Source organism: Equus przewalskii, chromosome 6, assembly GCF_037783145.1.
Source record: "Equus przewalskii isolate Varuska chromosome 6, EquPr2, whole genome shotgun sequence".
Classification (NCBI taxonomy): domain Eukaryota; kingdom Metazoa; phylum Chordata; class Mammalia; order Perissodactyla; family Equidae; genus Equus; species Equus przewalskii.
This window is the reverse complement of record NC_091836.1, coordinates 88554368-88567922: the sequence shown is the minus strand read 5'-3', so window position 1 is coordinate 88567922 and position 13555 is coordinate 88554368. Positions and strand designations below refer to the sequence as shown.

The following is a 13555-nucleotide window of genomic DNA, read 5'->3' as shown; positions in this document are numbered from 1 at the left end:
CCTGAGCACCTCCAGGTGCACAGGGTTTGAATTTGATGCGCACGTGTCTCTGGTTTTAGCTCTTCTTTAGTATTATTCAAAGCCTCTCCAGGTGAAGGTTGGTCACGGTGTGTCACACTCATGTATGTAAAAATACTCCAGTGTGAACTACTGCCTTTAGGGATGTGCATCTCTCTGGGGTGTGGGAGGGAAGAACTCATCTTTCCCTCTTACACACTCAAAGGGTTAAATAATGTCGTCGTTCTGCAATGTGTAGGCTGTAAGGACAACAGAGCTGATGTGCGGGACCAACACCGAGAGCCAGTCATCCAGAGATCAAGGATTCTGACCTCAGCACAGATCCAGCTTCAGGAGAATAACGGATCTGCCAGGGGGCGGGGGGGGGGAAGAAACTACTTGCTCACTGGTGCCCACTAAAATGGCCAGAGCCTCCAAAGGTGATGGATACCAGCTCCTTCTATTTGTAGAGTTTTATACTTTCCCAACTACTGTGACATCCTCATTTCCTTCCTCCTTACATCGATCCTGAGAGGTCGATAGGATGAAGAATATTTACATTATTTCTATTATTCAAATGCGGAAACCAAGATCCAGAGAGAAGTTACCTGCCCCAGACACACGTCCCGTCAGGGGCAGAGATGTCTTATAGAGCAGAAAGCCGTGCTCACAGATCTGCCCGCCTCCTCCTCACATTCATTCTCCTGCCCTTGACCCAACAAGCTGACAGCTTTCTCCAAGTCCTCAAGTCCCAAAGGACTTCAGGTCTGAGATGGGTCTTCCTCCAGGAACGCTCCCTGACCGCCCAGGCAGATTCCACTCACCTCGGTACAGCACAGTGCACATTTCCATCAGAGGTCGTCCATTAAAGTGTCTGTTCTCACACTTAACCTTGTGCGCTGAGCAGTATTTTCTGAAGTGTGGACCCAGGATATCATGCATCACTCTCCTGGACTCTAGGACCTCGTTGCTTTTCAAATCATACCGTGCATGCAAGTCACCTGGGGACCTTGCTAAAATGCACATTTCCTAATCCCACCCAAATGTAATAAATCAGAGTATCTGGTGGGCCTGTAAATCCACATTTTTAACAAACATTCCAGCTATTCATGAGCAAACAAAACTTCGATTAAACCTCCTCTGGGCCATGAGCTCCTTAAATGTTAGAATCAAGTACCTTTGGCATTTGTTTTAATCTCTGTGCCCCCAGCACCGAGCATAGGGCCTGGCAAACATAATCTGTGCTTAGTTAATATTTACTGAATGAATGAATAGTACACCTAGTGTAGGTATATCCCAACTTACCTAGTAAGAGTTTGGTCTTGTCTTTGCATTCTGGCGTGTTCCAAGGGTTGTTGCAGGACCCCCAGGGCAGCACAGACACGAAGGAGGCAAACAGGTAGAAAAGTGTGTAGCAAATGATTACATTGTAGTAAATGGCAATGAGGACGGAGATGATCAGCATGGCGATGCCACAGCCTGTAGAAGTAAAGGTCCAGGGATTCAGTCCATCAAGCCCTATGGGGCTCTTACCGCTGGGCACAGGGCAGGGACCCAGGTCTTGGCTCGCTCTTACAGACGGAAACACAAAGAGTGGAGTGGACTCTGTCTACCAAGGACATTGAGGCATTCTGCCAGGACAGGAACAATGCCAGTGGTCTTCTTGGGACATTCTTCAGAGGGCCCCAGAGGTGGATTGATCAAACAGAGAAGGAAGGAGTGATTCTACTGATCACAAGAGCAGGTCTTCCCCCCCACCCCGGGGCCACCTGGGGCCAGAGAGGGCAGGGCAGGGCAGGGCTAAGGGGGCTGGGAGGCAGGGCCGACTCACCTTGTAGGGCTGGGATGGCCTTCCACACAGACACTGGCCCCTGGCTGGCAAACTGGCCCAGTGACACCTCTAAGAAGAAGATGGGCAACCCAGCCAGAGCCAGCATCATCAGGTAGGGGATGAGGAAAGCGCCTTGAAAGAGAAAGATCAGGACGTGAGAGCCCGGGAGGCCACGGCCGCTCAGGCCCACCTTCCCCCTCAATGGGAGCTGCCTCTCTCTCCTTTCCAGGAAGCTTTTGAGATTCCAGGTCAACCATGGGTGCCTGGGATGTTTACGAGGCCTCCTCTAAAAAGGGCAGGAGTACCCCGCAACTGCACTCCTTTTTTCCATTCCCCACCGGATGGTTCGCTAGGCATTGTGTGCTGGTTGGGTTTTATTCTTTTCTTTGTCTTATTCTGGTAATTCAATGCCCCAAAAGTAAGCCCTTCCAGTGTTCGACAAATCCATGCCTTTGAGTCACTACTGCAGTCAGATTTGGTGAAAGCTCATCAGCACTTCCACCCTCCAAGGACCTAACTTCTGCTAAGCTAGACTGCAGGACACCCCCCCCAAATCCCCCCACCTCCACAATAATCCAAGTCACCCCCACACCTTCTGCCAACCAGGGTGGGGCCTGCACTGCCTGACAGGAGGCCAGGATATCCGTCTCCCCACCACCTCTGCCATCTCACACACCTCAACTCCCTTCTCCACATGACAAGCCCCTTCCATCTTTCTCAACTCAAATGCTTCCTCCTCTGAGAAGCCTCCCTTCTCTGTCCTCCCACAGTACCTTCCCCAGGCACTGAGCACCTGACAATATTTATGCAGTGTCTTATCCAGACTCTGAGCCCCCTAAGGTTCTTGACCCTTTATCTCTTTATCCCCCAGAACAGGCAGCCTAGGGCAATAGTAGCTGGTAGGTCTCCACAGACTTGCTGAGGGTTCTCTGGGCTCTTTCCCTTAAAGGATTCTTTGAGGGTGTTTGGTAGGGCCTTAGGGAATGGCCAAGGTCTTTGAAAAGGTTTGGCCCAGGAAGCCCTGTGGCATGGGTCGGACCCAGTTCAGATAGTAGAGACGCTGAAACCCAGAACACCGTGCCTATCTTCCCCTCTTCCATTCTTTCTGCTCGGCCTTCTCCCAACTTCCTGTCCCGAGGAAGGGCATCTCCTGCCCCGGGAAGGGAGGAAGGGGGCGCAGGGGGAGGCAGGGAGGGGAGGGGACGGTGCTCTCCAGGCGAGGAAGGCTCAGCAGCGGCCCTGGGATACTAAGGAGTAAAACAGGGGTTCTGCTTTGTCATCTTCTGACAGGGTTTTCGAGAAAGACGTGGTTTGAGCCATCCTTCTCTTCTGCTCCTGGGAGGTAGGAGGAGAGCTCTCCACCCCGCGCGGAGGGCTGCGGGCCCGGAGCCGCAGTGCGGAAAAGGCCGCCTCACCGTCCCCGCGCCTGGCTCGGTGCAGCCGTAACCGCCCAGCGCGCACGCAGCCCCGCGCTTCGCGGATCCTGGGCCTGCAAAGGGCTGGCACTTGCGCCCGCCAAACTCCCTTCCCACTGCGGTCTTGTGTACCCACCTCCTTCCTCTCACTAGAAGCCTTATTATAGCACCTCCTGCTTCCTGCACCCTGCTCTGCGGACTCCCTGCGGAAAACCAAGCGGAAACCCAGCTGGGGTGCGTCTATTTGTGTACCCAGCACACGTTCTTCTGTTTCCAGGGCACGTCTGATTGCAAACGCTCTGCGGTCCTCATAAGTATTTGTCAACATGCCCTAATTTGGAATTGAGGGGAGGAAGGGTCACATATTTTTCCGTTTTAATCATCGAGTGGTGCAACATCTGTTCGTCCCCGTGCACCAAATTCCACGTGGAGCAGACCCAAGACAAACACACAAACACACACACCTGCACACACACAACCTTAAGCTGCCTAACGTGATGGAGTGAGGGATGCATTTCTAGTCTCTTGGTCCCGTTGAGAAGCTGTGGGAGGAAGCCTTAGGTGAAATTCCAATTCCTAGAGGGCGACCCTCAGTTAGCCAATGTCGGGGCGAGCAGCCGGCCCCTCAGCCCTCAGTGTCAGGTGGTCAAGCAAAGGGATCTTGAGTGTGTCGGGTACAGAAGAGGTACAATGGGTCCGAGAGGCCAGGCAGCCAGCGCAGGCTTAACTGGTGTCCTCCCCATTTCAAAAACGGGTTTCCTTCAAAAAGCAGCTTCTTCCACCCAGTTAGGACAAATGAAACGAAAACTGTTTTTGCTAAAGTCAAAATACTCCCCGTTTGTGCACAAGAGGATGTATGCGTGTGGGGACTTCTGAGAGGTTTTCAGAGCACAACCCCCAGCCCCTCTCCACCCGCACCGCTTGGTTCCCCGCATCCTGCATTCTGCGCCACCCAGAGCCCGTTCCCACGGTCTCCTAGGCAGGTTCGCATTTCCAGGTTATAATCTTAAAGCACCCTTAATTCGGCGTCCAGGACCGCACAGCTACGGACTCTAAAATCGTTGAGGTGCGCGGAGTGCACCTGCTGCCTGAATACTTGTTGGCTAAATTAGAGTCCGACCTTTCCCGTGTCAATGCCCACTTGGCTCAGAACCCAGCCCCCAAGCTGGGCCGGCGGGGGATCATGAGGGCCCGCCCCTCTGCTGAGCTCCATCTCGCGATAAAAGCCCCCTGGATCTAGCGCCAAACGGTCCCAGTCGCTCCTGTGCTCTGGGTCCGCACCATGCCCACGGAGGATGGGGCTGGAGTGTGAGCAGGCTGTCCCGAGCCTCTTCTGTTCGCGCGGTCCTGGGCCTCTGGGTTCCCCCCCAACCCGCCAGCGCCCGCCCCACCGCGCCGCAGGCGGAAAGAGCGGAAAAGCCATACCTCCCCCGTTCTGGAAGGCCAGGTAGGGAAACCTCCAGACATTGCCCAGCCCCACTGCGTACCCCACCATGGACAGGATGAAGTCCAGTTTGCTGGACCAGTTCCCTCGGGCCTTATTCTCATCCCCTTGCTCGTCCTCCTGGGGGCGGAAAAGCACATTGTCGGATAACAGCCCCTGGTTGGTCGCAAGCAGGCCCCGTTCCGCCCCTCCCCCCTGCTGAGGGTCCTTCCCAGCAAGCAGGCCCCCACTTTTCAACCGAGGATGCATCGGCAAGCAGGACCCCAATTCTGAAGAGAGGATGCATCTACAAGCAGGGCCCTCACCCCCTCAACCCTGCCCTGAGAGTGGTTCAGCAAGCAGGCTCCCAGTTCTGATCTGAAGATCCATCTTAGACCCCTGAACGCTTCTTTCCCAAACCCTGCGGTCAGGGCACACCAGCAAGCAGCTCTTCCCAACCTTGAACCTGTCAGTTAATTGCAAGCAGGTCCCTCCATCCCCAACCCCTGACCAAGAGTTCATTTGGCAAGCAGGCCCCCAATATCATGCCTAGAGTCCCCAGCAAGCAGGTCTCTAACCAACCCCTTCCTCCCCCAAACCCTCAATGCCCCCTCCCTCAGCCCTTTCTCCCTCTGGAGTCTGTGCTAAGGCCAGAGAGAGCTGCAATGCCTGAAGCCAGCCGGAGGCCCTGCCTCACTTTCTCGGCCAAAGCCTTCAGCCAGAACCTGCCTGGTAGCTAATTGAAGGGGACACCTTTCAGCACTGGAGCAAAAAAATATGGACAGGAGGGAGATGTGGGGTGAAACAGAGGGAGAAGGGAGAAAATAGATATGGTAAGAGACAGGACATCTAAAACCTTGAGTTCTGGTCTAAACTTTACTACTAACCAGGTAGACAACCCCAGGCAAGCCACCTGCTCTCTCTGATCCTCTGTATCCCCATCTGTAAAATGAGGGGCTTGGAATGACTAGCCCCTGAGGCACACTCCAGCTCCAGCGGTCTATGGATCTTTGGGGCTCCCCTCTTCAAGCTCACATTAAGATGCTTTCTGGGGCAGTACCTGGTTCTGGGGTGCCTCACTGCTAAGCAGAAAAAGCTGGGGATGAAGCCATCTCAAATAAACTCAGAAAATGTTCAGGACACCTGGACACCACACAAAGCTTCCAGGGACCAAAGCCACTGCATAGCTTCCACCTTCTCAGTCACCCTCCATCTGCCATTTGAGCAACCTGCCGTGTCCCACACTGTTCCACAGGCCACAGAGGATAAAGAAGCTGCTGTCAGGATGGGGAGGAAGTCTTGTGAGGCAGACGAAGGAGGAGCCAAGGTGGGTGTCAGAAAGGCAAGAATCAGAGAGATGGGCAGAGCTGAATGTAGGCAAATGCAGGGTTTGAGCTACACTGAGCATCTTTAAAATCTCCCTGCACTCGTCTCGCACACATACCACCTCCAGCCCCACCCCCACCCTCCAATTCTTCCAGGGCTAGAAAGGGTGGGAGTTCCTGCTCCTCCTGCCGCAGTGCGGAGGTTAAGCGAGGCACTGGAACACGTTTTCTTCCTCTACCTGGAGTCACACTGGGGCACATGCTGTCACAGGCAGTTAACACACACAGCCAAGCGCTCCAGAAGTGGATCCCAGAAGCAGGGGCGAGTGGGAAAGCCTAAATTTTTGTACATTTCTAGTTATTCTAATAGCTGAGCCCCTGCTGTGTGTGCCTATGGATAAGTGTGTGTGTGTGCATGCACACACGTGTACAAGCACTAGAGGGACTAAGTACAGAAGGGCCTTGTAAACCCCAGAACCCCAGATCTCACAGGGGCGGATGGTCTGGTTCAGGTGCCGACCACTGGATACTGCCTAGCCTTGAGCCTAGGGGAGGAGGAGAGAGCAGAAAGGCAGACAGTGGGAAGGGAAGAGCTGAAGCAGGTGGACAGGATGGAGGAAAGAAAAGATTGGTGGAAGGAGGGAGACAGGAGGGAAATGGAGAAGACAAAGCCTATGTGGGAGAGGAGCCACCAGTAATAGTCCCCTCGTCCCTAGCCCAGGTTTGGGGTTGGCTCTGAGGATCTTTTATGCCTCTGGTTGAGTGTAAAGGATCAGCTGCAGGGGTGGATCCAGGTCTGTGGGCCTGAAGCCTGTACAGTTGAGAGAGGTCCTCTTTAAGAAAAACAAAAAACCAAAACGGACAAAATCACGATGAAAAAATTAGATACCAGCCAGGCAAAAGATCGCCCTGAGGCTGAAGCTTCTGTAGTGACCTCGTGTAAACCACCTCTCAGCAAGTGAGTTTTCAAGTGATAAGTGGTAACTCCCAGTGCAAAGGCTACAGGACTTAAATTATTATTTCCCCCAGGCTTTTGTCTATATTTTCTTTTTAAAATTAAAACAATGGTTTTTTGGGAAAAAAAGAAGAGACCCATTCATTGGCAAGAGGGGGAGTCGTGTCTGCATAAAGAGGTAGGAATCTACCTGCCTCAACTGTTTTAAGGAGTTTGCGCCCCGATTTCCGATACCACCGAGGCTGGGAAGGAGCAGGTAGCCGCAGCTCCTGAGGTCGCGATCCCTCTGGCAGGGTCACTGCAGCCCTCGCGCCCTGAACTGGTGACCCCAGCGCAGTGCGAGCTTCCGAAGCCCCAAAGCTGCCCCCAGCATCCATCACCTGGCACTGCCAACCGGTCTCCCCATCAGCACACGTGCACCCGCCACGGCCTCGCTCGCCTCCGCGCGGCTGGGGAGCAGGAGGCGGCGCGGGCCGAGCGCGACCTGCTTACCTGGGCGGTAGCGGCAGCCACGCTGCCCGGGAGCACGGACGTGATTCCATCTGTGCCCAGCACCACAGTGCTCTGGCTCATATTCACCCAGCCCACGGCCGGGGTATTGTTCCGCTCCAGGGTGCCCTTGCCCACACTCACGTTCGCATCCCCCTCCGGGCCGCGCAGGGCCGGAATCTTACAATGCAGCGCGTTGCCGGGCCCGGCGCCCCCAGGAGGGGCGGCCTGAGCGCCGTGCGCCTCGCTCAAGTCCCGCAGAGCCGCGGAGGCCGCGGGCACCCTCGGGCCACTGAGTTTGCAAGCCCCCACTCCCGGCCGCTCAGCCTCGCAGGCTCGCGCGTCCGGGGACTGGAAAGTTTGGGCACCGGTGGAAGCCGACCTGGGCACACGCGGCGGCGGCGCGGCGGCGGGGAGCTCCTGCTCTGGGCTCGTCCTGGGCGCGCACCGACCATCGTGGTGGCCTGGCGCCACCGCCGCCTCCAGGCTGTTGGCTGGTTGTTTATTCATTTCCTTGGGAGTCCCGCAATCCTGCGAACACAACGTGAAGTTCGTGCAAAAAAATAAAATCACAGCAGCTTTAAAAATACCTTATCTACATATAGAGACGTTCACAACTCAGGTCCAGACACAATATCCAGGGAACAAATTGGAATCTGGATTTTTTTTCCTTCTCCAAGAAAAACTGCAATCACTGTTTCTCAGTTTGTCCGTCTCTTCAATAACGAGATGACATAAAGAAGCTAACATTCTCCTCCCTGATGGAGGTAAACTAAGAAAAGAGGCAGAACTGTTTTCTGGAGGGGGGCAAAGGGAGGGACAGAACTACCCCTACAGCCATGAGCTCTCTGCCCTCTTTGGATTTCACATCACGGCTGTAGGGTGCTCACGTCCCCATCACCATTGTAGAAAGATTCTTTAATTTTCCGCCCCATTTCCTTTGTCATTCAGCAATGCACATTGCCTCTTTTTTTTTTTTTTATAAGCCATAGACAAGCTGCGGCCACAAAGCTGATGCCCTGGCACCTGCGAGCATTTGAGGCCAAATCGGTTGTGTGAATCCCACAGCTCCAAAAGGCAGCCCCCCTGGCCAGGTAGCAAAGGCAGGGACAAGGATCACAACCAAAATAACGACCACCACCACAACAAAAACCCAAAACAACAATAATAAACCAGACTTAAAACACAAGATAGTAACCAAGTTCATCGTACACAACCTACACTGACTTCCAGATTCCCAGGTATATTAAAGGACCTGCAAAGTTGTTTTTGGTTCTCCTGCCCCCAGAAATAACTATCCACAGGAGTCTCATAGCCTTCGTGCCCCTACACTTGCTTATGGAACAAAACCCACGACTAATTTTCGTTTGCTTTCTCCCAATAGAGGCTCAAATGAAAAGAACTGCCCGCGGCGGTTTTTCCGTCAGGGCATCCTAAATATTAGCCCCAATAATTACTCTTATACGGTAAAAATAACCGTATTACCTTCACCTTAACTGCACGCCTCTCGTCTAACCGTCTTTCACAAATGCACAGATCAGATCTCCTTAATTTGCACCAAATCTAAGTACTTAGGCTCCAGCCAGCATTTCTCTCTCGATAGCCTCTAAGGTCCACAGCGACTCGCCTCAGTACCGGCATCTGGCTTTTCAGCACCTAGGACAGTACCCAGAAGCGCGTGGTACGCTCTCAGCTCGACAGCCTGAGAAACGTCTTTCTGACCTCAGGTGATGCTCGCAAGTACAAATATCTCCGGCTGGGAGAATTGTCTTCCGCCTTCCAAAATACACAGAACATTTCAAAAAGAAATATCCAAAATGAATCTGCCCTTTCTACCCGCTTAGCCCCCTGTCCTCTTAAAAGAACAAAAGCAAAGACTCACCATGTCTGGCACCGGCAACAGATTGAACGGGTCGAGAGCGAAACCAGCTATTGACAAGACTGGGTTTGGTTCCAGCAAGAGAGGCGCTTTCTATATCTCCTTGGGAAAGGCCGGTTTGCGTCAGTGCAAAGCAAGGTGCCCTTCGTTTGACATTTTCTTGATAATACAAGTTTGATAAATCATTACCCCCTTGGATTCGAGTTTTAAAGGGACAACAGCCGAGAGCACGCTGGCCAGTTGTCACTCGGGCGGGAGGGGGCTGCGTGTTTGGCGTGACTCATGTGGGTCTGATTACTAAACCGAAGCCGGAGGGAGGGGAAGACAGAAGTTTGCCTCCTCCTAATTAAGGGAAACATGGGAGGGACACGTCCCACTGCACCCAAGGCGGGGCGCAGCCGCCAACAGAGCGGATTGGGCTGCTGAAGTGGGCGCAGGGGAAGCAGTTAAATTACTGTCATATTTCCGTTTTTCTCTTCCACTAGATCCCGTAGCCGCCTCTCCAAATCTGCAGGCAGCGGATTCTGCAATATAACCCCGAAAGCAAGAGGCTTTGCTATGGCTGATGCGCACGGGTCCTGCATAAAGGGTGTACCCACCTGCATGTAGGTGGACCTCCGATTCTCACAGCCCTACTCTGAGGACAGCCAGTGTTAGAGGGATCCTGGGTTCTCCCTTAAAAATTGAGGTCTCGTATTTGCATTCCTGTTTTATCTTTATTAATACAATTAAGAAAGGTTCTAAGTAAAATTATGACTCTTCTCATTGTATTTTTTAAGCTCCTCTGAAAATATTTTAGAGAAATACAAGAAATTATTTCCAACACTGACCTAGTTCTTAGGTCACTTTCAAAGTCAAAGGAAACCCATTTTTTTCTTCATACCCGTCTCAATAAAAATCCACCACTGCTAGGGCTGATTTGAGAGGCGAGCTCTTAGGGACCCTGCAAATCACCATCCCCAGCAACCAGGCGGCAGGGCTGGACACCCGGGAAGCCACAGGAGGTCGTTCTAGCATGCTGCAGCGCGGGTGGGGGGTGGCCGTGGCCGTGGAGATATAAAATGGACTTTCCTGTTGTCACAAAGCAATGGCAGTAATCATAAGAAAGGAAAACATCTTTACAAAGAAGGCGTAGTTTGGTGACTAGAAAGGGATTCATAGCAAAAAGCTGCCCCTCTCTCTTTCCTGGCCAGGCTGGTTCGGGGAACCCCTGGCCTCGGGTATGAGGAGCAAGCATCGTCCCTTCCCTGCTGTCCGCAGCCCGGCCCACCGCCTCGGGGTCGGCGGCGTCGGACTCGGCTGGGCCGTCCCCACGCGGCGGGAGGACAATGCCGCCGGCCGAGGCTGTGGCGGCAGATTGCGGCGGGCGCCCGGGGCGCCGTGGAGGCCCCCCCGCCGCTCCGGAGCTGCCTGAGCGCGCTCCGCTGCCTCCGCTCGCCGCTCGCCCGCTGGCCCCTGTGAGGGCAGCCGGCTGGGAACCCACGGTCTCCACTATTATGGAAGGAGGATAGGTTCCCCGAAGAGATCTTCCTTACGAGCCGCCCTGCGGGTGTCAGGCCGCTTTCTATCGTAGTTTTGAATTAACATGTATTAAGCTCTCAACATTGAACCATTGTGCAAGGGCTTTCCGTGAATCGGCCCATTTAGCTTTGACGACGACTTTCGAGAAAGTCCCGAGTTTGAAGCTGGGGACACTGAGGCTCAGAAAGTCGCTTTGGAACCCTGGAGACTCTCTCAACGCCTCTCACAGGGCCGTCGCGCGGGGGGGGCCAGCCGCGCTCTCTCGGGATGCCCGCTCGGAAAGAAAGCAAGCGAGGTCGGGGAGGGGGCAGCAAGGGAGACGGGGCTGGGACTGTGGTGGGCTCCGGCTGCAGGAGAGCACGCAGGGCCGAGAGTCCCGCAGGGGCGCGTGCTTCGGCCTGGTGAGCGCTGGGAAACACCCTGGACGGTGGAAGCCCCGGGGAAAGCCGAGGGGCCTCCCGGGCCCTTCCGAAACAGACCCCAGTTTCCAAGGAGCCAAACCAGGATGCGAGAACTGCAAAGGGCAGGCCCGGCGGCCTCTAACGTCCGCGCCACGAGGCGCGCTCCTGGGTAGGGGCAGGCCTCCCCCTGCAGGCCCTGGGCCGACTTCTACAAGAGACAGTCACGACTCCGAAAGGCTCTGGCCACTTTCCACAGTCTGCATTTGAGCCGCCCCCGCAGAGGTGCGAGTTGAGCGTGCACCCAGCTCACCGGGGCGCACTGATGAGCCAGCCCGGGCGGGATCGGCCACGAGTGCGCTGGGGCGGTGGAGTACTGCCATCCCGCCCGCAGCCCAGAGCTGCGGCCCAGGGCACGAGTGACGCCCCGCGCCCCCGCTCGGCCCCTAGGCCTGACGTTCCGCCTGCAGCCCCTCCCTGGCCAAGTGCGCACTTGGGTTCCCGCGTGGGGCCCGTCGCGCGTCAGGTCCTTCGGAGGCGGTTGACACGTGGAGAAGGCTCCTGGGGGTGGGAGGGCAGAGGCGCTGCTTTGGCTCCCCGCCTCCCCCCACTTTCAGCCGCAAGATTCTAGAAAGGAGGGGCCGCGTGGGGAGTGGAGGGAGGCTGCCGAGAGGGGAGGCCTAAAGGAGTGGCTGGGAAGTCAACGCGGGGCGGATGGCGGGCGCCAGCCGGGCGGCAGGGTAGGGGTGCGAGGGCGGGCGTGCGGGGCAGGAGGCCAGGGGCGGCTCTCGTGCGGTTCCGGTGGGTGTCAGCGCTCGGGAACGCCGAGGATGCAGCCACAGTCCCCGCCCTCCGCGGCCGCCTGTTTGGAGTGATAATCGGCCCGCGCGCCGCCGCCGAGGAGGCCGTAAATCCGCATCCATCACCGCGCAGCCATTCGGTCGGAATTAGCCAGTCACTACGGCCTTAATTACTTTGTCAAAGATGAAAAATAGTAATTGATTTTGCCCTCGATCACTCTGCCCATCCCGCCCCCCGCAGATAAGCAAATAAGTAGCTATTTTTGAAAACCGTGTCTACCCGGCCGTATGGGGGGGGAGGGGTGCGGGGGAGTCTACTGAAAAAGAGGCCGTCCCGTGGCAGCCCTGACGCCCGTGTTTATGCCAAGACACCAAGAGCGAACTGGAACCCGAGCCGGAGAGGGCCTGGAGGGCGGCCTCGCGCGTTCAAGATGCTGCCCCCCTCCGCACTAGGCGAGGCCAGAGGAGGGAGGCAGACATTTGACAAGCGCCTGCTCTGGGGTCAGCCTGGCGCTTTCGGCACCAGCCTCCTCTCGTCCTCGGGGCAGCAGGCGAGAAACAGCTGCAGGCCAATCTGACAGGCGAAAAGACGCTTGCCCAAGGTCAGCGGGCAGAACCAGCATTTGAGCCCAGGTCTGTGTTGACTCGGGTCCACTCCACTGCATGGGAGATAATGTCAGCGTCTCTGTGGGTGTTCAGGTGATTTTGATATCCAAGGCGTGAATACCTAAAACTTCTATGGGTGATGGATGCGAGGGATCCGTGTGAGTTTCAGGTGACATTGCCAAGATGGTCAAGAAGCCATGCGGTATTTTTGTTCCACTTGCCCACTACTGCCCAGCTCCACTGCAGTTGTTTTGTGCTAAGAATGTGAGCTCTGCAGACGGACTACACCACCGCCCAGCTCTAGGACCTTGGGGGGAAATTCTCCATCTGTAAAATGAGGATGGTAAAAGTATCAACCTGCCTCAAGGGTTGTTTGAGCATTAAATGAGTATGAGTGTGAAGTGCCTAGACTGCAGCCAGCTGCCTAGTAGGCTTTCAATAAGCGATTGCTATTATTCAGCCTGAAAGCCCTCAGATTTAGCAAATAAAACCGTTCTTTCTCCCTAGTCCAGAAGGCTTAATATCGGAAGACATGCACAGAATAGAAACCCTCGCAAGGTAATCATTGTGCAACATTTTCCCTCCTCATTCAGCAGTTTGGTCATGCAATAATCAAGTATCTCTCTTCCTTAAAAGAAAATTGGGAGCATCCTGAAAAAGTGCTCAAACACAGAGGCTGCCGTGAGTGTGTCCTGAGGCACCTTTTGTTGAGATCAAGGGAAATCTCAAGGTAAATGACAGAAGCTAGAGCTTTGTAATTAGCTTCACTGTCCAGTTCTCGTCTGGACCCTGGTGTCAGGGAGACTCGAAATAATCACCACGAGCTTCCTTCAGTGTAGCATTTCAGAAGAATCTGCACTTGGAAATCAGTGGTTCCGCTGAGTAACTAGTCTGTGTGCAAAACGTCAGTCCCGGA

General features: G+C 54.8%; 1 protein-coding gene across 1 annotated transcript in view; it reads right to left on the bottom strand.

Moving 5' to 3' along the window:
* Positions 1-9450, bottom strand: part of SLC6A5 (solute carrier family 6 member 5) — a 55779-nt gene extending 46329 nt beyond the window's left edge. Inside the window, exons 1-5 of the mRNA XM_070624511.1 lie at positions 9318-9450; positions 7439-7966; positions 4669-4807; positions 1829-1960; positions 1303-1476 (exon numbers count right to left, since the gene is read on the bottom strand). Of these exons, the coding sequence (XP_070480612.1) occupies positions 1303-1476; positions 1829-1960; positions 4669-4807; positions 7439-7966; positions 9318-9320 (976 nt within the window). The 5' untranslated portion in view covers positions 9321-9450. The remainder of the gene's footprint in view (positions 1-1302; positions 1477-1828; positions 1961-4668; positions 4808-7438; positions 7967-9317) is intronic.
* Between the last annotated feature and the right edge of the window lie 4105 nt (positions 9451-13555).